General features: G+C 44.8%; 1 protein-coding gene and 1 long non-coding RNA gene across 2 annotated transcripts in view; one reads left to right on the forward strand and one right to left on the reverse strand.

Annotated features, from left to right (window-relative positions):
- Positions 1 to 23,387, forward strand: part of INSC (INSC spindle orientation adaptor protein) — a 114,175-nt gene extending 90,788 nt beyond the window's left edge. Inside the window, exons 7-12 of the mRNA XM_040409628.1 lie at positions 11,984 to 12,155; positions 13,587 to 13,765; positions 17,655 to 17,721; positions 18,772 to 18,927; positions 20,550 to 20,626; positions 23,132 to 23,387. Of these exons, the coding sequence (XP_040265562.1) occupies positions 11,984 to 12,155; positions 13,587 to 13,765; positions 17,655 to 17,721; positions 18,772 to 18,927; positions 20,550 to 20,626; positions 23,132 to 23,260 (780 nt within the window). The 3' untranslated portion in view covers positions 23,261 to 23,387. The remainder of the gene's footprint in view (positions 1 to 11,983; positions 12,156 to 13,586; positions 13,766 to 17,654; positions 17,722 to 18,771; positions 18,928 to 20,549; positions 20,627 to 23,131) is intronic.
- On the reverse strand, positions 11,993 to 16,084 carry LOC120980492. Its single transcript, XR_005774534.1, has 3 exons — positions 15,985 to 16,084; positions 13,551 to 13,719; positions 11,993 to 12,118 (listed from the first exon to the last, which is right to left on the reverse strand). It is a non-coding gene; the product is annotated as an uncharacterized LOC120980492 (long non-coding RNA).
- Positions 23,388 to 23,863: the final 476 nt, after the last annotated feature.

Here is a 23,863-nt window from a genome sequence, read left to right on the forward strand (position 1 = left end):
ATAACGCCTCCATATAGCGACAGGATAACGCCTCCATATAGCGACCGGATAACGCCTCCATATAGCGACAGGATAACGCCTCCATATAGCGACAGGATAACGCCTCCATATAGCGACAGGATAACGCCTCCATATAGCGACAGGATAACGCCTCCATATAGCGACAGGATAACGCCTCCATATAGCGACCGGATAACAACGTCATACAGCTACCGGAAACCGCCTCCATATAGCGACAGGATACCGCCTCCATATAGCGACAGGATAACGCCTCCATATAGCGACCGGATAACGCCTCCATATAGCGACAGGATAACGCCTCCATATAGCGACAGGATAACGCCTCCATATAGCGACCGGATAACGCCTCCATATAGCGACCGGATAACGCCTCCATATAGCGACAGGATAACGCCTCCATATAGCGACAGGATACCGCCTCCATATAGCGACAGGATAACGCCTCCATATAGCGACAGGATAACGCCTCCATATAGCGTCAGGATAACGCCTCCATATAGCAACCGGATAACGCCTCCATATAGCGACAGGATACCGCCTCCATATAGCGACAGGATAACGCCTCCATATAGCGACAGGATAACGCCTCCATATAGCGACAGGATAACGCCTCCATATAGCGACAGGATAACGCCTCCATATAGCGACAGGATAACGCCTCCATATAGCGACAGGATAACGCCTCCATATAGCGACCGGATAACAACGTCATACAGCTACCGGAAACCGCCTCCATATAGCGACAGGATACCGCCTCCATATAGCGACAGGATAACGCCTCCATATAGCGACAGGATAACGCCTCCATATAGCGACAGGATAACGCCTCCATATAGCGACCGGATAACGCCTCCATATAGCGACCGGATAACGCCTCCATATAGCGACCGGATAACGCCGCAGTGGGATGTAGGGGAGGTCTGATTAGACACTGGGTCTTACCACAAGAGGGTGTAAAATTGCTTCCCTGCTGCCATATAAAAAGACTCTCAGAGGCTACTTTTGAGTAGTGTGCTTCTTGGTGAGAGATCGGTGACTGCTAGACAAGCCTCTAACACGCACTGGAATACATCTGCCCAGTTGTCAGACTTTGACAGGAGGCGAATCATTGGACTGAGAGAAGCAGGATGATCTTTTCGATGAATTGCCGCTATCTAGGCCGTTGTAACCTTCCTGTTAGGAGCAGTGGTTACGTGAGAGCACAAACATGGTGAACAGGCTCTGGACGGCCCAGACAGACACCAGTAGAGAGAATTGTGTGACCCACCAACAAGCAGGATGAGTCCCATCATCCAGACCCAGGCGGCCCCTGCATTACACCCCTGTCTCTGTCCAGACCATTTCCAGGCTCTTAGCAGAAGGAGATTTGGTGTCACATCCCCCATTACGTGATGATCGGGGGAGCCCTCACATATGACAGCCGGTCACCCCTCGTAGTGATTTGAGGACACTAACAGCTCTGTGATATGTGCAGGACATCCAGCCGCCACAAGTGTTCCTCTCATAACAGAGTTGACAACTTGTCACGGCTGAGGATGGGGGAAACCCTCAGCCGTGCGATGCCAGGAGATGGAAGGTCGCTGCTTGGCCAGGACCACAGGATTAGGGAGCAGGTCACCTCCTAACGCATCCCTAATCTGACCCTGACTCCTAGCTGCATGAGCCGACCTTGATGGTAGGAGGGCTCATGCTCCGGAACCTCGGATCCCTACTGACCCTCCGCCGATCCCTGAACTAGGAGCTGGGTAGACCACCCGTTCCTCCTGGATGCGGAGAAACAGGAGTCTAAACTGGCCGAGCTGCAAGGGAAATAGGAACATGAACAGCCTATGGATATGGCAGGAGGATGAAAAGCACTTCCACCCCTACCTGCCACAGACACACTGACTGGATCCCATGCGAACAAGCTGATGTCCACACACACATAACCACACAGGAACCCAGATCCACAGGTGCATTAAACATGAAAGATAAAACAACATCAACTAAACATCATGCATAACATCTGCTATGACCACAAGGGTGGCCCTCACTGGCAGGTGGTAGGCGGATGACTCCAGCAGACCATGGCTGAAGTACCCCTCTGACTACTGCTCTCAGCAGAGGCTATATAGGCCCAAGTAGCCACACCCAGTGCTCACAGTCTAGGAAGGGAATTAACCCTTCTCAACCCAGGGAAGGGAAGACCGCAACTTAAAGGGGAAGTGTACTCATAACATAAATCCCGTGCACACCAAAACAACAAAAGTGCACACATACAAACACAGGTGCAACCGCATGCACATTACAGCTAGGTGCCTAACACCAACTCAGGCTGCTATACTGCCACATACATTATAAGAACATGTTGCCAACGGCAACCACAAGTGAGGCAACATACAAGCGGCCCTCACCTGTGGTTGAAACAATGACACGAGACAACAGCATGCAGTTAAGGAGTCACGACCATGACCATGGTCGTGACACAACTGCTGGTGTGATGATCGGGGGAGCCATCGCATATGACCGTCATCACCTTGTATCTAGGCTAGAGTGTATATGCATTTTCTTTCTGTTAGTCTTCGCTTGCGCCACCCCTGTCTGCCGCCTGGGACACTAGCACCTTGTTGTTTTTATGGCCCAGTTGAGACGCTCTTGTTTTTTGTCTGGTTTGGGCTCTGTTCCTCCTGGCAGACATGTTGTAGACCGCAGCGGGCGGGGGGAGTGTCTCATTAGCGGGGCATATCCATTATACTGCAGGATATTATTGTCCATCTGCACTTTAGATATCACAAACATCATTAAAGCTGCCATGCTGCATCTCCCCCTCCCGTAACCGACTGTGAAGAATTCATCATCTCCCTGAAATAAAGATCTTGGTGCATCATTGTTGAGAGGAGCGTCTAATCTGATGTGAGGTGGCAGGGCTGGAGTATCGTCAGTGGAGCCCCCCAAACAGCATCATGATACTCCTTTATTGTCGGTGCTCTCCAAGCTGTGACCCCCAGCTGTCATGAAACTACAACTCCCAGCAGCTTCAGAGTGCTAGACGTTGTACTGTGCATGGTAACCACCAGCAGGGACATAAGGAACGTGTCCAGTCACTGTCCTCCTATCTGGGTCTTGCCCACGTCCGTGGCCAACTTCACTCTGGGATCCGATCTCATGTGTCCATGAAGAATGCTCCTCATCATCTTGTAGGCTCTGAGGATCTGGGATGCTGGGGTTGTCCTGAAGAGATTATCCGGAGGGAAGAGAAGGGGAGAACATTTGCAGATGTCTCTTAGATGACCTCTTGGCCACAAATGACACATCCGCCATCGGATATCCATCCTGATAGACGACTTGTTGGAGTCACGGGTTTGGGCAGATGGTTAAAGGGGAATTCCATGTGATGAGATGTGTCAGAACAGGCCAGGCAGCCCATGTACCAGCAGAGGAGATCCCTACTGTATCTGAGCGGATGCTGGTGCACATGGACCTAGAGAAGTGAGTGATGCTATGAAGCTTCCAGCATGTCCCTTCTTGGGATGCTGAAGTCAATTGTCTTGAGTGGTCACCAGGTCCATGACATGTGTGGACGTGCAGACCTCACTGCCATGCCACAGACAGATGACCACATGACGTAACCATAGAGCAACCATCTAGACCTGCTCCAGATTTATCACAGGAGCCCCAGCTGATCATACAGGGGCCCCGATGCAGACACTTTTCTCTAACTTCATACCAACTATTGCTTGGTTTACTTTGAGACATTATGGGCACAATGTTGCATATTACCTCGTGCCCCTGTCATGTGAACGCCCTCTCTTTTCCAGAATGTCACGCCCCCTTGTTGGGCTTAGCACAGATCATTTCTAATAAATTTTTGTTTGTTTTACACCAAAATCTAGGCGCACTCACACTAGCAAATGCAGGGCAATGTCTGGAGGCAAACAGAGACAGATCATTAAATAGTCAAGGGTGAGATCTTCTCAAAAAATAAAATAATGCCATTTGAAAGTTCCTCAGGGGAGGAGCTATATGATGTGTATCATTAAAGTAGCAATAATTTAGCTCCATATAAAGATGGTTTTGAGCATTGTTGGGCGCTCACATCTGCTATGATTTGTGTATTTGTTGTCTGAAGCCCTTGATGGCAGACCCGGGGGCTGACCAGGTTATGGGGGACCCCGGGAGGGAAGGGGACATTTCTTCTGTACAGTCTTATAATATTTACAGAATTGTTGATGATCAGTCACAATCTGCGTCTTGTATATTTTATGCCCTTTTTTTTCTTTCTTCTTCCGTTTTTGTAGATTCTTGTAATCAGTTTGCCGTTTGCCATGGAGATTGCTGCTCTGAAGACTTAATAAAGTCCATTCTTGTCAGTAGCTAAAACTAGCCTGAGGGGATCAATGCAAATCTTGTCCGGATTAGGCACATTTTCTCTGAAACTTTTGATTCTTTATTTTTATTTTTTATGTGGTTATTTATGATTTTTTTTTTACATTTTCAGCCAATTTCTCATTAGTGTCCGTCACGTAAAAATGCAAGCAAACAAAAAAAATGTAAAAAGACCGCAACTAGGCGCAGGACGGAGGCACATTTGTCATTTGTTTAACTCCGACCAGCTATCGGATCCATAATTCATGTGTCAGTAATAAGAGCGCCCTCCGCGCGCAGCCCGCCCAGTGATCCTCTCACTCCAGGCTATGTCAGACGGAGATCCTCATGTTTGGGTGATTCTTGTGTCATGATGTCTGTGGGGACTGACAGCTCATCAGCCGCCCGTCCGTGTCATGTCCATCACCTCCATTAATAATGCAGGACGCTCAGTCATTTGCCACTTTGTAAATAAGACTCCCTTGATTTGGGGCCCGGTCAGCAGCCGGAGCCCAGGATACAGCGCTGTAGACGGAACATGAAGCGGACGCTCATCTCTTATTCATCACCGCACTCGCAGCTAGAAATTCCTTCACTTGGGCCCCAGAATCAGTTTGTTGCCCCTGACCTTGTACTTGACTAGCCTGGGCAAGGTAGAGAGGCTCCATGGTGCCCCGCTGGCACCATGCATTTAAGGCACATACCCCACAAGGCCCCATCCCCCATAGCTGCTGGACTTCTTCCAAAATAATGACATGGAAATAAGATTTTTTTAAATCAGAATCGCATTGCAAAAGATGCAGAAACTGCATTGACTGTCCTCCTTACATCCCTTGCAAACCCGTTTATAGCTAGTCCTGCTCACAGCTGAGGGTTTGTTACACTTGTTTCCAGTCTAGACCATGCTCTGTGAGATAAACGCATCAGCAGCTGCACCAATGTCTCTGCTAAATTGCAACATTGTATCACTGCGGGCTGTGCAGTGTCTACACTGGACACAATTGTATCCACTTCTTAGACTACCTAGCTGTGTACAGGATTACTGCCTCGGAATGGAAACCAGAGTGCTCTCATTCCCTGACAGCAAATATCTTCAAAATTCAGATTTTTTTTTTAATTATTTTTTTAAGTTGTAAAACTTCTCATCCATATATGGATTCAACTTCATTTATAGAAAACTGGAAAACCCCTTTAAAGGGATTGTCCCAAAAATTTTATGTATTTCCTATCCACAAGAGAGGCGAAAAGTGTCTGATGGATCCGACCCCTGGGGCTCGGTGATCATGAGTGTCCTGTGTCCCCCTATAATGGAGCATGCAAGGGCAGCGCGTGGCTGTCTGCCAGCCTCATGGTGGCACATGGTCGAGCATGGAGGGGTGGGCATAGGACCCCATCCTCGTGTGGAACAGTAATACAATTAAATCTTGGGACAATGGGACACTGTAATCTTTGAGAACTTCTCTCCCTTCTTCAGACATTACAGACTCTCAGCTTTCTAAGGGCTCATTCACACAAACGTTTTTTTTTGCGTTCCGTATACGGGCCGTTGATTGCGTTCCGTATACGGTCCATATACGGAACCATTAATTTCAATGGGTCCGCAAAAAAACGGAATGTACTCCGTGAGCATACCGTTTCCGTATGTCCGCAATTCCGTTCCGCTAGATTTTGAGTCTTGTCCTATTCTTGTCCGCAAATCACGGTCCGTGGCTCCATTCAAGTCAATGGGTTCGCAAAAAAAAACGGAACACATACGTAAATGCATCCGTATGTCTTCCGTATCCGTTTTGTTTTTTGCGGAACCATCTATTGAAAATGTTATGCCCAGCCCGATTTTTTCTATGTAATTACTGTATACTGTATATGCCATACGGAAAAACGGAACCGAAACGGAAACAAAAAACGGAACAACGGATCCGGAAAAAACTGCCCGCAAAACACTGAAAAAGCCATACGGTCGTGTGAAAGAGGCCTAATGGAAAGACTTTCTACTTCTTACCAGCGAAACACAGGGGTTAGAGCAGAAATCAAACTTTCCATCATTAATAAAGTAAGAAAATATTAAAAAGTTATCGATTTAATATGATTGGTTTATATTTTACCCAATATATATATATATTTCCTCGAGTTTCGACCATAAGAAATCAATCCTGTTCTCCACTAAGGGATTAAATGCAGTTAAAAATTGTGGCAAACCACAAACCTCAGCTACATTTATGTTACATTGTAGAGAAATTATTTACCGTTATGAAAACCCAGGATATTCTAGAGGACAAGCTCCGCCCCTGAGGAACCCAGAGACCTGTTCTTCCATTAATTACAGACTTTGAATTGCCGCAATAATTGATGTTTTAGATGAAGACGTTGATATAACGATAGGAAAGTGACAAAATGTGGGATGGAATGAAAATATTGCTCTGGTGGACACAAAACCCATCCTCAAATAACATTAGGCCACTGTTATGTCACCATATGTGTGAACTGATGTGACGCATTGCCTGTGGTATAAGGGACCGGGGCATGGGCCTGCAGCTTATAAGTGGTTAATCTTCCTTTATTCATGGACCCCCGTTATACAGAGGAGGGGTTGAGCTGCACTCATGAACAATAGCACTAGGGGGCGACAGTCAACACGGTTTACACATTCTGCAGGTGGAAAATGACTTTGGACGTTAGAGGACAGCGGGGAATTGAGGAGTGAACTCGTCTCCGATACTTCTAATCCCACAAGGAATAACCGTCAGATGGATTCAGAATCTCTCAGCGAGAAAACGATAATTAATCCTGACATAATTAAAACCAAAACAAGCGCAACTAATGAATCAATTAGAGGCTGATTAATGTGGATTTATTCAATTTGGGGAGAAACGGAAAATAATCCACTTTAAGTAAAAATGGGGCCAGAACTGACCGATTCTCCACGCCGGAATCACACAGAAGAATATCCAAAACTAATGTATTTGACCTTATATGGAAAAACAAGAAGAACTTCGCAGATAATCCGGATCTGTGAGAATTTTCTTCCCAGTTCTCCAGCTTCCTCACACTTCAGTGGTGGGGACGTCCGCTCATTTCAGACACATTTCAGTCAATGAAAAGGATGATTAATGTCCCAGAGTCTCGTCTGCCATAAATCTGTGGAAATTCCAAAATTCTCTGAAATGTCATTTTGGAAAGATTTCACTTCACACCGAGAATAGCAGATTATTAAGGGTTCATTCAGTCGAGTGATGTTATTGTTGCCCGTGTTCCAGCGGCAAAGACAGACGCTCACTAAAGGGGACGTGGATGGCGTCTGCGCGCTGAGATGTTCTACATTGACTATTTATCCATACAGTACCTACAAAGTGGTGTGCTGCTACTTCTAGTTCTACATATATAATACCTACGATAAAAATTACAGACCTCTCTCCTTTGGAAAAACCTGCAAAATCGCCAGTGTATCAAACACTTATATAAATATATATACTGCAGAGGACAGTATACTGTGTGTATATATATACTACAGAGGACAGTATACTGTGTGTATATATATACTGCAGAGGACAGTATACTGTGTGTATATATATACTGCAGAGGACAGTATACTGTGTGTATATATATACTGCAGAGGACAGTATACTGTGTGTATATATACTGCAGAGGACAGTATACTGTGTGTATATATACTGCAGAGGACAGTATACTGTGTGTATATATATACTACAGAGGACAGTATACTGTGTGTATATATATACTACAGAGGACAGTATACTGTGTGTGTATATATACTGCAGAGGACAGTATACTGTGTGTATATATATACTACAGAGGACAGTATACTGTGTGTGTATATATACTGCAGAGGACAGTATACTGTGTGTATATATATATACTGCAGAGGACAGTATACTGTGTGTATATATATACTGCAGAGGACAGTATACTGTGTGTATATATATACTACAGAGGACAGTATACTGTGTGTGTATATATACTACAGAGGGCAGTATACTGTGTGTGTATATACACTCACCTAAAGAATTATTAGTGCCCCCATACTAATACGGTGTTGGACCCCCTTTTGCCTTCAGAACTGCCTTAATTCTACGTGGCATTGATTCCACAAGGTGCTGATAGCATTCTTTAGAAATGTTGGCCCATATTGATAGGATAGCATCTTGCAGTTGATGGAGATTTGAGGGATGCACATCCAGGGCACGAAGCTCCCGTTCCACCACATCCCAAAGATGCTCTATTGGGTTGAGAGCTGGTGACTGTGGGGCCATTTTAGTGCAGTGAACTCATTGTCATGTTCAAGAAACCAATGTGAAATGATTGGAGCTTTGTGACATGGTGCATTATCCTGCTGGAAGTCGCCATCAGAGGATGGATACATGTTCTCATTCTGTTTACACCAAATTCGGACTCTACCATTTGAATGTCTCAACAGAAATCGAGACTCATCAGACCAGGCAACATTTTTCCAGTCTTCAACAGTCCAATTTTGGTGAGCTCGTGCAAATTGTAGGCTCTTTTTCCTATTTGTAGTGGAGATGAGTGGTGCCCGTTGGGGTCTTCTGCTGTTGTAGCCCATCCCCCTCAAGGTTGTGCGTGTTGTGGCTTCACAAATGCTTTGCTGCAGACCTCGGTTGTAACGAGTGGTTATTTCAGCCAACGTTGCTCTTCTATCAGCTTGAATCAGTCGGCCCATTCTCCTCTGACCTCTAGCATCCACAAGGCATTTTCGCCCACAGGACGGCCGCATACTGGATGTTTTTCCCTTTTCACACCATTCTTTGTAAACCCTAGAAATGGTTGTGCGTGAAAATCCCAGTAACTGAGCAGATTGTGAAATACTCAGACCGGCCCGTCTGGCACCAACAGCCATGCCACGCTCAAAATTGCTTAAATCACCTTTCTTTCCCATTCTGACATTCAGTTTGGAGTTCAGGAGATTGTCTTGACCAGGAGCACCCCCCTAAATGCATCGAAGCAACTGCCATGTGATTGGTTGACTAGATAATTGCATTAAGAGAAATAGAACAGGTGTTCCTAATAATTCTTTAGGTGAGTGTATATATATATATATATATACACTACAGAGGACAGTATACTGTATATACACTGCAGATGACAGTATACTGTATATATACTACAGAGGACAGTATACTGTATATATACTACAGAGGACAGTATACACACTACAGAGGACAGTATACACACTACAGAGGACAGTATACACACTACAGAGGACAGTATACTGTATATATACTACAGAGGACAGTATACACACTACAGAGGACAGTATGCTGTATATACACTGCAGATGAAAGTATACTGTATATATACTACAGAGGACAGTATACTGTATATATACTACAGAGGACAGTATACACACTACAGAGGACAGTATACACACTACAGAGGACAGTATACACACTACAGAGGACAGTATACTGTATATATACTACAGAGGACAGTATACACACTACAGAGGACAGTATGCTGTATATACACTGCAGAGAATATACTGTCATGCTGGAAGAAGCAGTCACAACCCATCTTCAATGCTCTTACTGAGTAAAAAAAGCTGTTGGCAAAAATCTTGCGATACCTGGCGCCATCCATCCTACTTTCAATACAGTGGAGTTGTCCTGCCCCTTTTGCAGAAAAGCACCCCCAAAGTATGTTTCCACCCCATGCTTCACAGTTTGGATGGTGTTCTTGGGGTTGTACTCATCCTTCTTCTTCCTCAAAACACGGCAAGTGGTCCCGGCTCTCTTCAGGTCATTGACTAGGTCCTCCCATATAGTTCTGGGCTTATTCCTTGCCTTTCTCAGAATCATCCTTACCCCACGAGGCGAGATCTTGCATGGAGCCCGAGGAGAAGATTGACGCTCATCTTGTATTTCTTCCATTTTCTAATAATTGCGCCAACAGTTCTTCTCACCAAGCTGTTGCCTATTGTCCTGTAGCCCATCGCAGCCTTGTGCTGGTCTACAACTTTGTCCCTGGTGTCCGTAGACAGCTCTTTGGTCGGCCATGGTGGAGAGGTTGGAGTGTGATTGATTGAGAGTGTGGACAGGTGTCTTATATACAGATAACGAGTGCAGAGTAGGAGGCTTCTTATAGAAAAACCAACAGGTCTGTGAGAGCAGAAGTCCTGCTGGTTGAGGTGATCAAATACTTATTTCATGTAATAAATTATTTAAAAATCATTCAATGTGATGTTCTGGATTTTTTTTTTTATTCTGTCTCTCACAGGTGAAGTGGACCTACAATACAAATGACAGACTCTCCATTCTTTGTAGGTGTGAAAACTAGATAGATAATGAGATAGATAGATAGATAGATAGATAGATAGATAATAGATAGATAGATAGATAGATAGATAGATAGATATGAGATAGATAGATAGATAGAGACAAGATAGATAGATAGATAGATAGATATGAGAGATAGATACATAATAATAGATAGATAATAGATAGATAGATAGATAGATAGATAGATAGATAGATAGATAGATAGATAGATAGATAATAGATAATAGATATTAGATAGATAGGAGATAGATAGATAGATAGATAGATAGATAGATAGATATGAGAGATAGATACATAATAATAGATAGATAGATAGATAGATAGATAGATAGATAGATAGATAGATAGATAGATGGTACAGACTGAGCGCCCACAGCCTGCTCATCGAATCCGGGCGTCACCCACAGAGGTACAAGCCCAGGGAGAGCAGACTGTGCCAGCAGTGCGACCAGGAGGCCGTGGAGGATGAAGCACCAAATACTCAGCAGTGAGGGAGACTGACTTCAGGAGACTGTCTGATCTCTGCCCAGACTTCATCTCCATGGAGGAGGAAGAGAATCTCTCCATACTGCTGGGGGCAGAGGAGAAGACAGCGGCCACAGCAGCACAATATATTACTGCCTGCCATAGTCTGAGAGGAGCCTGATATACCATGGACTCCTTTATCCCCACCCTGTATATGTCCCCATCCCTTAACCCTACCCAATTATTTCCCACTTGCTTTGGCAATGCTAAAATGTATTTAGTCCTGACAATAAAGCTGATTTGATTTGATTTGATTTAATAGAGACGAGATAGATAGATAGATAGATAGATAGATAGATAGATAGATAGATAGATAATGGATAGATAGATAGATAGATAGATAGATAGATAGATAGATAGATAATAAGAGATAGATAGATAGATAGATAGATAGATAATAGATAGATAGATAGATAGATAGATAATAGATAATAAGAGATAGATAGATAGATAGATAGATAGATAGATAAGGAGATAGATAAGGAGATAGATAATAAGAGATAGATAGATAGACGGACGGCAGAGTCTTCATTTACACTTGGATTTTCCATTGATTCATTATCTCGTAGTCAGCGACTAAATGACCGTGAAATTCCAATATAATGAAGTAAAGTGGCAGGGGGCACATTGTACTGACGGGGCTCCTCATCGCCCGCACCCCCCATGACGCCTCGTCCTTCCCCTCAGTCCCTAATAACATTATTACAATTCATATATTAATTGTCAACGTTTAACCCCGTGTGAGCTGTGACAGGTTCATCTTCATTCCTTGTTCTCTGTTGAAGGTGGACGGACTCCTCTGCTTAACAGAAATTCTCACCGATGAGACTCAGAACGAGGCCACAAAAGCGGAAGTGGCGGCTGTGATCGCGCAAATCACGTCTCCTCATTTCACCTTCACCCAACATCTCAGCACCTTCCTGGAGAACATGGAGGAACTCATTACAGCTCTGCTCAGTAAGTGCAAAAAAACCTGCCTGTATATCCTGTCTGAGAGGTTGTCACAGCCCCGCCCCCTGCTGATGACATCACTGATATAATGACATGTGATCAGACATGAGATCACACACCTGATACTACAGGAACATCTATTACTGCTGACAACCTGCCTGTATATCCTGTCTGAGAGGTTGTCACAGCCCCGCCCCCTGCTGATGACATCACTGATATAATGACATGTGATCAGACATGAGATCCTCACACCTTATACTACAGGAACATCTATCACTGCTGACAACCTGCCTGTATATCCTGTCTGAGAGGTTGTCACAGCCCCGCCCCCCTGCTGATGACATCACTGATATAATGACATGTGATCAGACATGAGATCCTCACACCTTATACTACAGGAACATCTATTACTGCTGACAACCTGCCTGTATATCCTGTCTGAGAGGTTGTCACAGCCCCGCCCCCTGCTGATGACATCACTGATATAATGACATGTGATCAGACATGAGATCACACACCTTATACTACAGGAACATCTATTACTGCTGACAACCTGCCTGTACATTCTGTCTGAGAGGTAGTCACAGCCCCGCCCCCTGCTGATGACATCACTGATATAATGACATGTGATCAGACATGAGATCACACACCTTATACTACAGGAACATCTATTACTGCTGACAACCTGCCTGTATATCCTGTCTGAGAGGTTGTCACAGCCCCGCCCCCTGCTGATGACATCACTGATATAATGACATGTGATCAGACATGAGATCACACACCTTATACTACAGGAACATCTATTACTGCTGACAACCTGCCTGTATATCCTGTCTGAGAGGTTGTCACAGCCCCGCCCCCCTGCTGATGACATCACTGATATAATGACATGTGATCAGACATGAGATCACACACCTTATACTACAGGAACATCTATTACTGCTGACAACCTGCCTGTATATCCTGTCTGAGAGGTTGTCACAGCCCCGCCCCCCTGCTGATGACATCACTGATATAATGACATGTGATCAGACATGAGATCCTCACACCTTATACTACAGGAACATCTATTACTGCTGACAACCTGCCTGTACATCCTGTCTGAGAGGTTGTCACAGCCCCGCCCCCTGCTGATGACATCACTGATATAATGACATGTGATCAGACATGAGATCACACACCTTATACTACAGGAACATCTATTACTGCTGACAACCTGCCTGTACATTCTGTCTGAGAGGTTGTCACAGCCCCGCCCCCTGCTGATGACATCACTGATATAATGACATGTGATCAGACATGAGATCACACACCTTATACTACAGGAACATCTATTACTGCTGACAACCTGCCTGTATATCCTGTCTGAGAGGTTGTCACAGCCCCGCCCCTTTTACTCACATGCTTTTTCTTATATATTCCTCATTTTCCGTGTAGGGTTGTGTGAAGAGGCTTCCAATGGAGAGGTCTGTTTACTGGCGTCTGCTGCATTGGCCAATATAACGTTTTTTGATACAATCGCTTGTGAAATCCTTCTCCAGATGAACGCTGTGAAAGTTCTGCTCAGCGCCTGTTCAGACAAACAAAGAGTTAATTCCTCATATGCGCGAGACCAGGTAAATCCTGTCCAAGGCCGATCCCCAGTACTTCATCAGGAATTATTACTGCATATAGTGATATGAGCCATGCTGGTATAACCTGGGCATCTCCTGTATATAATTATATATGTACAGCTGGTATAACCTGGGCATCTCCTGTATATAATCATATATGTACAGCTGGTATAACCTGGGCATCTCCTGTATATAATTATATATGTACAGCTGGTATAACCTGGGTATCTCCTGTATATAATTATATATGTACAGCTGGTATAACCTGGGCATCTCCTGTATATTATTATATATGTACAGCTGGTATAACCTGGGCATCTCCTGTATATAATTATATATGTACAGCTGGTATAACCTGGGTATCTCCTGTATATAATTATATATGTACAGCTGGTATAACCTGGGCATCTCCTGTATATTATTATATATGTACAGCTGGTATAACCTGGGCATCTCCTGTATATAATTATATATGTACAGCTGGTATAACCTGGGCATCTCCTGTATATAATTATATATGTACAGCTGGTATAATCTGGGCCTCTCCTGTATATAATTATATATGTACAGCTGGTATAACCTGGGCATCTCCTGTATATAATTATATATGTACAGCTGGTATAACCTGGGCCTCTCCTGTATATAATTATATATGTACAGCTGGTATAACCTGGGCATCTCCTGTATATAATTATATATGTACAGCTGGTATAACCTGGGCATCTCCTGTATATAATTATATATGTACAGCTGGTATAACCTGGGCCTCTCCTGTATATAATCATATATATGTACAGCTGGTATAACCTGGGCATCTCCTGTATATAATTATATATGTACAGCTGGTATAACCTGGGCATCTCCTGTATATAAGTATATATGTACAGCTGGTATAACCTGGGCATCTCCTGTATATAATTATATATGTACAGCTGGTATGACCTGGGCATCTCCTGTATATAATTATATATGTACAGCTGGTATAACCTGGGCATCTCCTGTATATAATTATATATGTACAGCTGGTATAACCTGGGCATCTCCTGTATATAATTATATATGTACAGCTGGTATAACCTGGGCATCTCCTGTATATAATTATATATGTACAGCTGGTATGACCTGGGCATCTCCTGTATATAATTATATATGTACAGCTGGTATAACCTGGGCATCTCCTGTATATAATTATATATGTACAGCTGGTATAACCTGGGCATCTCCTGTATATAATTATATATGTACAGCTGGTATGACCTGGGCATCTCCTGTATATAATTATATATGTACAGCTGGTATATGTTACACATCTTCTTGTATATAGTGATACGGACCATGCTGGTATAACCTGGGTATCTCCTGTATATAATATATATGTACAGCTGGTATAAGTTATACATCTTCTTGTATATAATGATATGAACCATGCTGGTATAACTTGGGTATCTCCTGTATATAATTATATATGTACAGCTGGTGTAAGTTATACATCTTCTGTATATAGTGATATGGACCATGCTGGTATAACCTGGGCATCTCCTGTATATAATTATAGATGTACAGCTGGTATAAGTTATACATCTTCTTGTATATAGTGATATGGACCATGCTGGTATAACCTGGGGATCTCCTGTATATAATTATATATGTACAGCTGCTATAAGTTATACATCTTCTTGTATATAGTAATATGGACCATGCTGGTATAACCTGGGTATCTCCTGTATATAATTATATATGTACAGCTGGTATAAGTTATACATCTTCTTGTATATAGTGGTATGGAGCATGCTGGTATAACCTGGGCCTCTCCTGTATATAATTATATATGTACAGCTGGTATAAGTTATACATCTTCTGTATATAGTGATATGGACCATGCTGGTATAACCTGGGTATCTCCTGTATATAATTATATATTTACAGCTGGTATAACCTGGGCATCTCCTGTATATAATTATATATGTACAGCTGGTATAACCTGGGCATCTCCTGTATATAATTATATATGTACAGCTGGTATAACCTGGGTATCTCCTGTATATTATTATATATGTACAGCTGGTATAACCTGGGCATCTCCTGTATATAGTTATATATGTACAGCTGGTATAACCTGGGCATCTCCTGTATATAAATACATATGTACAGCCGGCATAACCTGAGCTTTGTTTGCTTTTTCTCTTTTTGGTCACGTTTCAGTGTATTTCTGTTTTCTCTACTTTCTGAAAGTTGCTGAGGAGTGTTTGGGGTGAATGATGAGATAAAGTTGGCCTCGTCGTCACGAGGGAGAAGTTTTTCACGCTGATAACCGTATGTTTTACTCCTAAAAGATAATGAAATCACGGCTCAGTCTCAATTTCTCGGAGGTGTCTCGGCGCTTCCACTATAATTAGTAATATGTAATTGAAACATTTATGATAACCTCGCAATCACATTTATATTTTTTTGCATTTGAAATTTGATGATTATATTGATGAAAACCTTCAGTCATCAGAGAACCATATAGTGCTGCGCCGCGCTAATGAATGAGTCTGATGCATCTACTTAGGACGAGACCTTGCGGGATTTGCGGCGTTTTTTTCTTTCCATTTGACTAAATGTTGTTTATGAGTGACAGCGGCGCAGACATAATGACACTTCCTGCTACTTTCCAAATCAGGGACAAGTGTTCACAGTTTATGGAGTTTACTTTTTGAAGCTTTTAGAGAGTAGAAGGTGACGCCGCCCGGGTGGAGGACTCTACACGTCTGAAGTGATCCCCATATCAACCTCTGAAGGGGCTTATTTATTATATATATAGTGACTGGAGGGTCCTGTGAAATCTGAAAATGGATGTTTGTAATAGACATTGTGGTTTTTAGTGACCTTTTCAATATCTCTGCTTGCTGTAGGTGAATGTATCCTGTATCAGTTAAACAGCCTGGGCTCCAGCCTGTCACGTTGTATCTGCACTGATACATTGTTGCAGATTCTCTCGGCAGTATGGTTAACCTCACACTAGGCTTCTCCCTTGGAGTTGGGGGTGATATGATCTGAAGGTTGCTGGTTCTGGGAGAGGGGCCCTCTGCTGTCTGTGGGGGCCCTTGCTTTAAGTTTACATCCACTTTTGTTCATTAGTTTTCGCACCTGTTGCATTAAAGGCACTGCCCATCCCCCACTGACTACAGAGATCTCTGATGTTATGGCATGCAGTAGTCAGAGTACCATCCTACGGGCTGTGTCAGAGGGGGGGGGAGGGGTATTTGGGCCATGACCTTTGCTCCTCCTTATATAGCAGAATAATACCGCCGCTTCCTGATCTATAGAGATGAGAGCGGCTGAGATTCGCTGCCGCTAACTACTCCCCCCACCATTGCGCAGAAGCAGCCTGATTGTTGAAGTGATATCATGTTGAGATCTGAATGACGGGTAATTTCATCTCTCACAATGTTAATTCTAAGTGGAAAATTGTTTTGAAACAAATTTGCAACCAAAATCTTCATCTGAAGAAAATAGGAAAAACTTCACTGGAGCGAATGACCCCCAACAGGGGTAACGGCAGAGCCCGTGACTGATAAGCAAGGTCCGGATCCCGCTAATGGGGGCCTTTACTTCTATCAGCACCTCCATTTACAGCCGGATCCGAGCTTTTATCTGAGAGGCCGATAAGGAATTTAATAAATGTGGGGGATTGACCAGAACAGCGCCCCTCCTGCCCAGGGCTGCGCCTGGTATTGCACACAGTCCACAGATTTACTAAAATTAAAGTTTCTTACTCCAGTAAAAGTAATTTGCCCCATAGTGCGGTTTCTTGAAACACAGGCGGACCCTTCCTTCTAATTCTAGACGACCCCTTTAATGCCTTATATTTCTTAAAATGTAATTTTTACATTTTGTCAATATTTTTTAGATTGTGACCATTATAGCAAATCTATCCATCCTGGAGCAGACGGCGACAGATATCCTGCGGGAGAACGGTAAATTACTGTCATGCACAAACTGTGGCACCTCTACCCAAGTCACTGCGTACATACATTGTATTAATATTCCAGCATTGTACTCTAGAGCTGATTCTGAGTTATCCTGTATTATACTCCAGAGCTGCACTCACTATTCTGCTGGTGCAGTCACTGTGAACATACATTACTTATCCTGTTCTGATTCTGAGTTACATCCTGTATTATACTCCAGAGCTGCACTCACTATTCTGCTGGTGCAGTCACTGTGTACATACATTACTTATCCTGTACTGATCCTGAGTTACATCCTGTATTATACTCCAGAGCTGCACTCACTATTCTGCTGGTGCAGTCACTGTGCACATGCATTACTTATCCTGTACTGATCCTGAGTTACATCCTGTATTATACTCCAGAGCTGCACTCACTATTCTGCTGGTGGAGTCACTGTGTACATACATTACTTATCCTGTACTGATCCTGAGTTACATCCTGTATTATACTCCAGAGCTGCACTCACTATTCTGCTGGTGCAGTCACTGTGCACATACATTACTTATCCTGTATTATACTCCAGAGCTGCACTCACTATTCTGCTGGTGCAGTCATTGTGTACATACAATACTAATGAACAGTGATGGCCAGTTCGCCTTGTTCGCCAACAAACACATGCGGGCTGCCATCTTAACTCACAAGTCCGGCGATGCACAGGTAAGTCCTTACCTGTGCCTGTGCCGCGAGCCGGTCTGAAACAAATGCTGTCACCGGGAGCAGGAAGTTCCGAGAACAGCTGATGAAGGCCCCCGGCGGCTGTTCACGGAACTGCCTGCTCCCGGTGACCGCATTTGTTTCAGACCGGCTCCCGGCGCCCGACTTACCTGTGCATCGCCGGACTTGTGAGTTAAGATGGCAGCCCGCATGTGTTTGTTGGCGAACAAGGCGAACTGGCCATCACTGCTAATGAATACGTCAAATGGAGGCATAAAAATTGATGTGAACCCACCCTTACTGCTGAATATGAATGACGCTGATCTCCGTTGTAATGATGCCGCTTCTCCTCACACACAGGGGTGGTGACCCTCGTCAGCATGCTGACAGAGAAGACCCTCACCGGGAGTGCCGCCGAGGTCTCTGCCTGTGAACGGGTTCTACAGAAATCAGCCGTCACAATCGCACGACTCTGCCGGGATCCTGACATCGCACAATCTGCCATAAAGCACAACTGTACGTCCACGACTAAAGCACAGAGTGTTATACAGAGACAGTCAATGCCGACACTACTCCCTGAATGTACTGCACTCTGCTACATGGCACTGCAGGAGATGCCTACATATGACTACTGCACATGACTTGCACACTACATCCCCCACCATGCTCTACAGCAGAATGTCATCTGTACAGACTCTGATCCAACAGGAGGGTCTGGAAGAAGCTCAGGAGTCAGAAGGGACCAGAGGAGTCTGCAGAGGACAGAGAAGTCTGGAGGGGGACAGAGGAGTCTGGAGGGGGACAGAGGAGTCTGGAGGGGGACAGAGGAGTCTGGAGAGGGCGGAGGAGTCTGGAGGGGGACAGAGGAGTCTGGAGGGGGACAGAGGAGTCTGGAGGGGGACAGAGGAGTCTGGAGAGGACAGAGAAGTCTGCAGAGGATGGAGAAGTCTGGAGGGGACAGAGGAGTCTGGAGGGCGACAGAGGAGTCTGGAGAGGGCGGAGGAGTCTGGAGGGGGACAGAGGAGTCTGGAGAGGACAGAGAAGTCTGCAGAGGATGGAGAAGTATGGAGGGGACAGAGGAGTCTGGAGGGGGACAGAGGAGTCTGGAGAGGGACAGAGGAGTCTAGAGAGGGCAGAGGAGTCTGCAGAGGACGGAGAAGTCTGGAGGGGGACAGAGGAGTCTGCAGAGGACGGAGAAGTCTGGAGGGGGACAGAGGAGTCTGCAGAGGGCGGAGAAGTCTGGAGGGGGACAGAGGAGTCTGGAGGGGGACAGAGGAGTCTGGAGAGGGCAGAGGAGTCTGCAGAGGACGGAGAAGTCTGGAGGGGGACAGAGGAGTCTGCAGAGGATGGAGAAGTCTGGAGGGGACAGAGGAGTCTGGAGAGGACGGAGAAGTCTGGATCGGGACAGAGGAGTCTGGACGGGGACACAGGAGTCTGCAGAGGACGGAGAAGTCTGGAGGGGACAGAGGAGTCTGGAGGGGGACAGATGGGGTCTGGAGAGGGCAGAGGAGTCTGCAGAGGATGGAGAAGTCTGGAGGGGACAGAGGAATCACCCAGGAAAGGGGGGGGGGGATTGGCAGAGTAGTCTGGAGGGGGACAGAAGAATCTGGAAGGGGACAAAGAACTCAGAGGAGTCTGAAGAGGGGCAGAGGAGTCTGGGGGGGGACACAGAAAAATTTGTAATCCCCCCCCAATCAGCACCCCTTACTCCTGCGACTAGTCAAGATGGCTCTCTCAGCCCAGGCCCGGCAGCTGCTCCATCCGTTTCCTACATGTATATACTGTGTGTCATGTCACTGTATATATAGTCATTGTGTAATACTGTCCGCCCTGACAACGAAATCTGTCAGCCCATAGCAGCCTCCTCCCCTGCTTCCACTATAGCTACCCTCCTGATGATATATTCTACTCCAATCACATCCAGAGCTCCAGTTCTAATTATGTTAAGTGAAGTCGAAGGTGGAGAAGTCACTGAAACTGTGGAAAGATCTGGAGAAATAGCAGGAAAAAGAGATAAGAACCCAAAATGACAAATATAAGGCTCCAAAACTCTGACTGTACCTATAGATGATATGACTGTATACTGGTACCTATAGACTGTATGAATAACATATCAGCACCTTCATTTCACCTGACAGGTATCACACGCCTTATTGCTCTCTGTCGCCACCCAGAGGAGAGGTTCAGCAGTGACGCCGTACTCGTAGCCTGTCTGGTAAGTTTATATTTGTAGAGGAGCGGCTGATATCAGTCACATATGATGTAATGTCTCTGGAGGTTATATCAGCGCTGGAGCGTTATAAGAGGAGCGGCTGATATCGGTTACATATAATGTAAAGTCTCTGGAGGTTATATCAGCACTGGAGCGTTATAAGAGGAGCGGCTGATATCAGTCACATATGATGTAATGTCTCTGGAGGTTATATCAGTACTGGAGCGTTATAAGAGGAGCGGCTGATATCAGTCACATATGATGTAATGTCTCTGGAGGTTATATCAGCACTGGAGCGTTATAAGAGGAGCGACTGATATCAGTCACATGTGATGTAATGTCTCTGGAGGTTATATCAGCGCTGGAGCGTTATAAGAGGAGCGGCTGATATCAGTCACATATGATGTAATGTCTCTGGAGGTTATATCAGTACTGGAGCGTTATAAGAGGAGCGGCTGATATCAGTCACATATGATGTAATGTCTCTGGAGGTTATATCAGCGCTGGAGCGTTATAAGAGGAGCGGCTGATATCAGTTACATGTGATGTAATGTCTCTGGAGGTTATATCAGAGCTGGAGCATTATAAGAGGAGCGGCTGATATCAGTCACATAGGATGCAATGTCTCTGGAGGTTATATCAGAGCTGGAGCATTATAAGAGGAGCGGCTGATATCAGTCACATAGGATGTAATATCTCTGGAGGTTATATCAGCGCTGGAGCGTTGTAAGAGGAGCGGCTGATATCAGTCACATATGATGTAATGTCTCTGGAGGTTATATCAGAGCTGGAGCATTATAAGAGGAGCGGCTGATATCAGTCACATAGGATGTAATGTCTCTGGAGGTTATATCAGTGCTGGAGCGTTATAAGAGGAGCGGCTGATATCAGTCACATATGATGTAATGTCTCTGGAGGTTATATCAGCGCTGGAGCGTTATAAGAGGAGCGGCTGATATCGGTTACATATAATGTAAAGTCTCTGGAGGTTATATCAGCACTGGAGCGTTATAAGAGGAGCGGCTGATATCAGTCACATATGATGTAATGTCTCTGGAGGTTATATCAGTACTGGAGCGTTATAAGAGGAGCGGCTGATATCAGTCACATATGATGTAATGTCTCTGGAGGTTATATCAGCACTGGAGCGTTATAAGAGGAGCGACTGATATCAGTCACATGTGATGTAATGTCTCTGGAGGTTATATCAGCGCTGGAGCGTTATAAGAGGAGCGGCTGATATCAGTCACATATGATGTAATGTCTCTGGAGGTTATATCAGTACTGGAGCGTTATAAGAGGAGCGGCTGATATCAGTCACATATGATGTAATGTCTCTGGAGGTTATATCAGCGCTGGAGCGTTATAAGAGGAGCGGCTGATATCAGTTACATGTGATGTAATGTCTCTGGAGGTTATATCAGAGCTGGAGCATTATAAGAGGAGCGGCTGATATCAGTCACATAGGATGTAATGTCTCTGGAGGTTATATCAGAGCTGGAGCATTATAAGAGGAGCGGCTGATATCAGTCACATAGGATGTAATATCTCTGGAGGTTATATCAGCGCTGGAGCGTTGTAAGAGGAGCGGCTGATATCAGTCACATATGATGTAATGTCTCTGGAGGTTATATCAGTGCTGGAGCGTTATAAAAGGAGCGGCTGATATCGGTTACATATAATGTAAAGTCTCTGGAGGTTATATCAGCGCTGGAGCATTATAAGAGGAGCGGCTGATATCAGTCACATAGGATGTAATATCTCTGGAGGTTATATCAGCGCTGGAGCGTTATAAGAGGAGCGGCTGATATCAGTCACATATGATGTAATGTCTCTGGAGGTTATATCAGTACTGGAGCGTTATAAGAGGAGCGGCTGATATCAGTCACATGTGATGTAATGTCTCTGGAGGTTATATCAGCGCTGGAGCGTTATAAGAGGAGCGGCTGATATCAGTCACATGTGATGTAATGTCTCTGGAGGTTATATCAGCGCTGGAGCGTTATAAGAGGAGCGGCTAATATCAGTCACATGTGATGTAATGTCTCTGGAGGTTATATCAGCGCTGGAGCATTATAAGAGGAGCGGCTGATATCAGTCACGTGATGTAATGTCTCTGGAGGTTATATCAGTGCTGGAGCGTTATAAGAGGAGCGGCTGATATCAGTCACATAGGATGTAATGTCTCTGGAGGTTATATCAGCGCTGGAGCGTTATAAGAGGAGCGGCTGATATCAGTCACATAGGATGTAATGTCTCTGGAGGTTATATCAGTGCTGGAGCGTTATAAGAGGAGCGGCTGATATCAGTCACATAGGATGTAATGTCTCTGGAGGTTATATCAGTACTGGAGCGTTATAAGAGGAGCGGCTGATATCGGTTACATGTGATGCAATGTCTCTGGATCGTTATGAGAGGAGTGTGTCTGGAAATGGTTGATGGAAATGAGCAGATAGCGTTGTTATTGTCGCAGTCTCTTTTTAACCCTTTTTCATCCATGTTTTCCAGGCTGCGCTCCGCAGATTGGCGATTGTTTTTCCGGAAGGATTTGATGACTCAGATCTTCAGCAGTTGGTCAGGCCGCGTCTTGTAGACTCGTTTCTCTTGTGTTCTAATATGGAGGAGAGCTTTGTATAGAGGAAGGTAATGATATATGCCCGTCCCACACCTGGTGCGGCCGCCGCCACAATCCTCTTAAAGTGCCAGTCAAATCCTGGGACATCCAGTACAGGGGATTCAGTATCCTGCAGCTTTAAGAGCTACGTTTTTATATTGGACATTGTGTTGACGCTGTATTATATATATATTGTTTTTTTGGCTCGTTTCCTCTTTTGTAAACTGAGATTTGATTGTCGGACGTTTCTATACAGCAGAAATAATATATGAAAGACGAACTTTTACAATTAAAGTGAAACTTGAATATAAAACATCAAGTATGACCTGATCACTGCCTTCTAGTCTGAGATCTGATTGGTTGATGCTCCTGGTCCAAAGTCCGAGGCTGCACTACTGAGAGATTCTGCATGCGATTTGTCAGGATTATCCTTCCCGGCAATCACCTGTCCGCTAGCGGAGGAGACCGCTGCTATTACATGCAGCGATCACCTCCACAGTTTGGGGAGCAGCGATCGCTAATGCCATCAGTGGAGTGTGGAGGAGGGAGAGAGAGGAGTGTGGAGGAGGACAGAGAGGGTGTGTGGAGGAGGACAGAGAGGGGAGTGTGGAGGAGGACAGAGAGGG

Source organism: Bufo bufo, chromosome 10 (genome assembly GCF_905171765.1).
Source record: "Bufo bufo chromosome 10, aBufBuf1.1, whole genome shotgun sequence".
Taxonomy (NCBI): domain Eukaryota; kingdom Metazoa; phylum Chordata; class Amphibia; order Anura; family Bufonidae; genus Bufo; species Bufo bufo.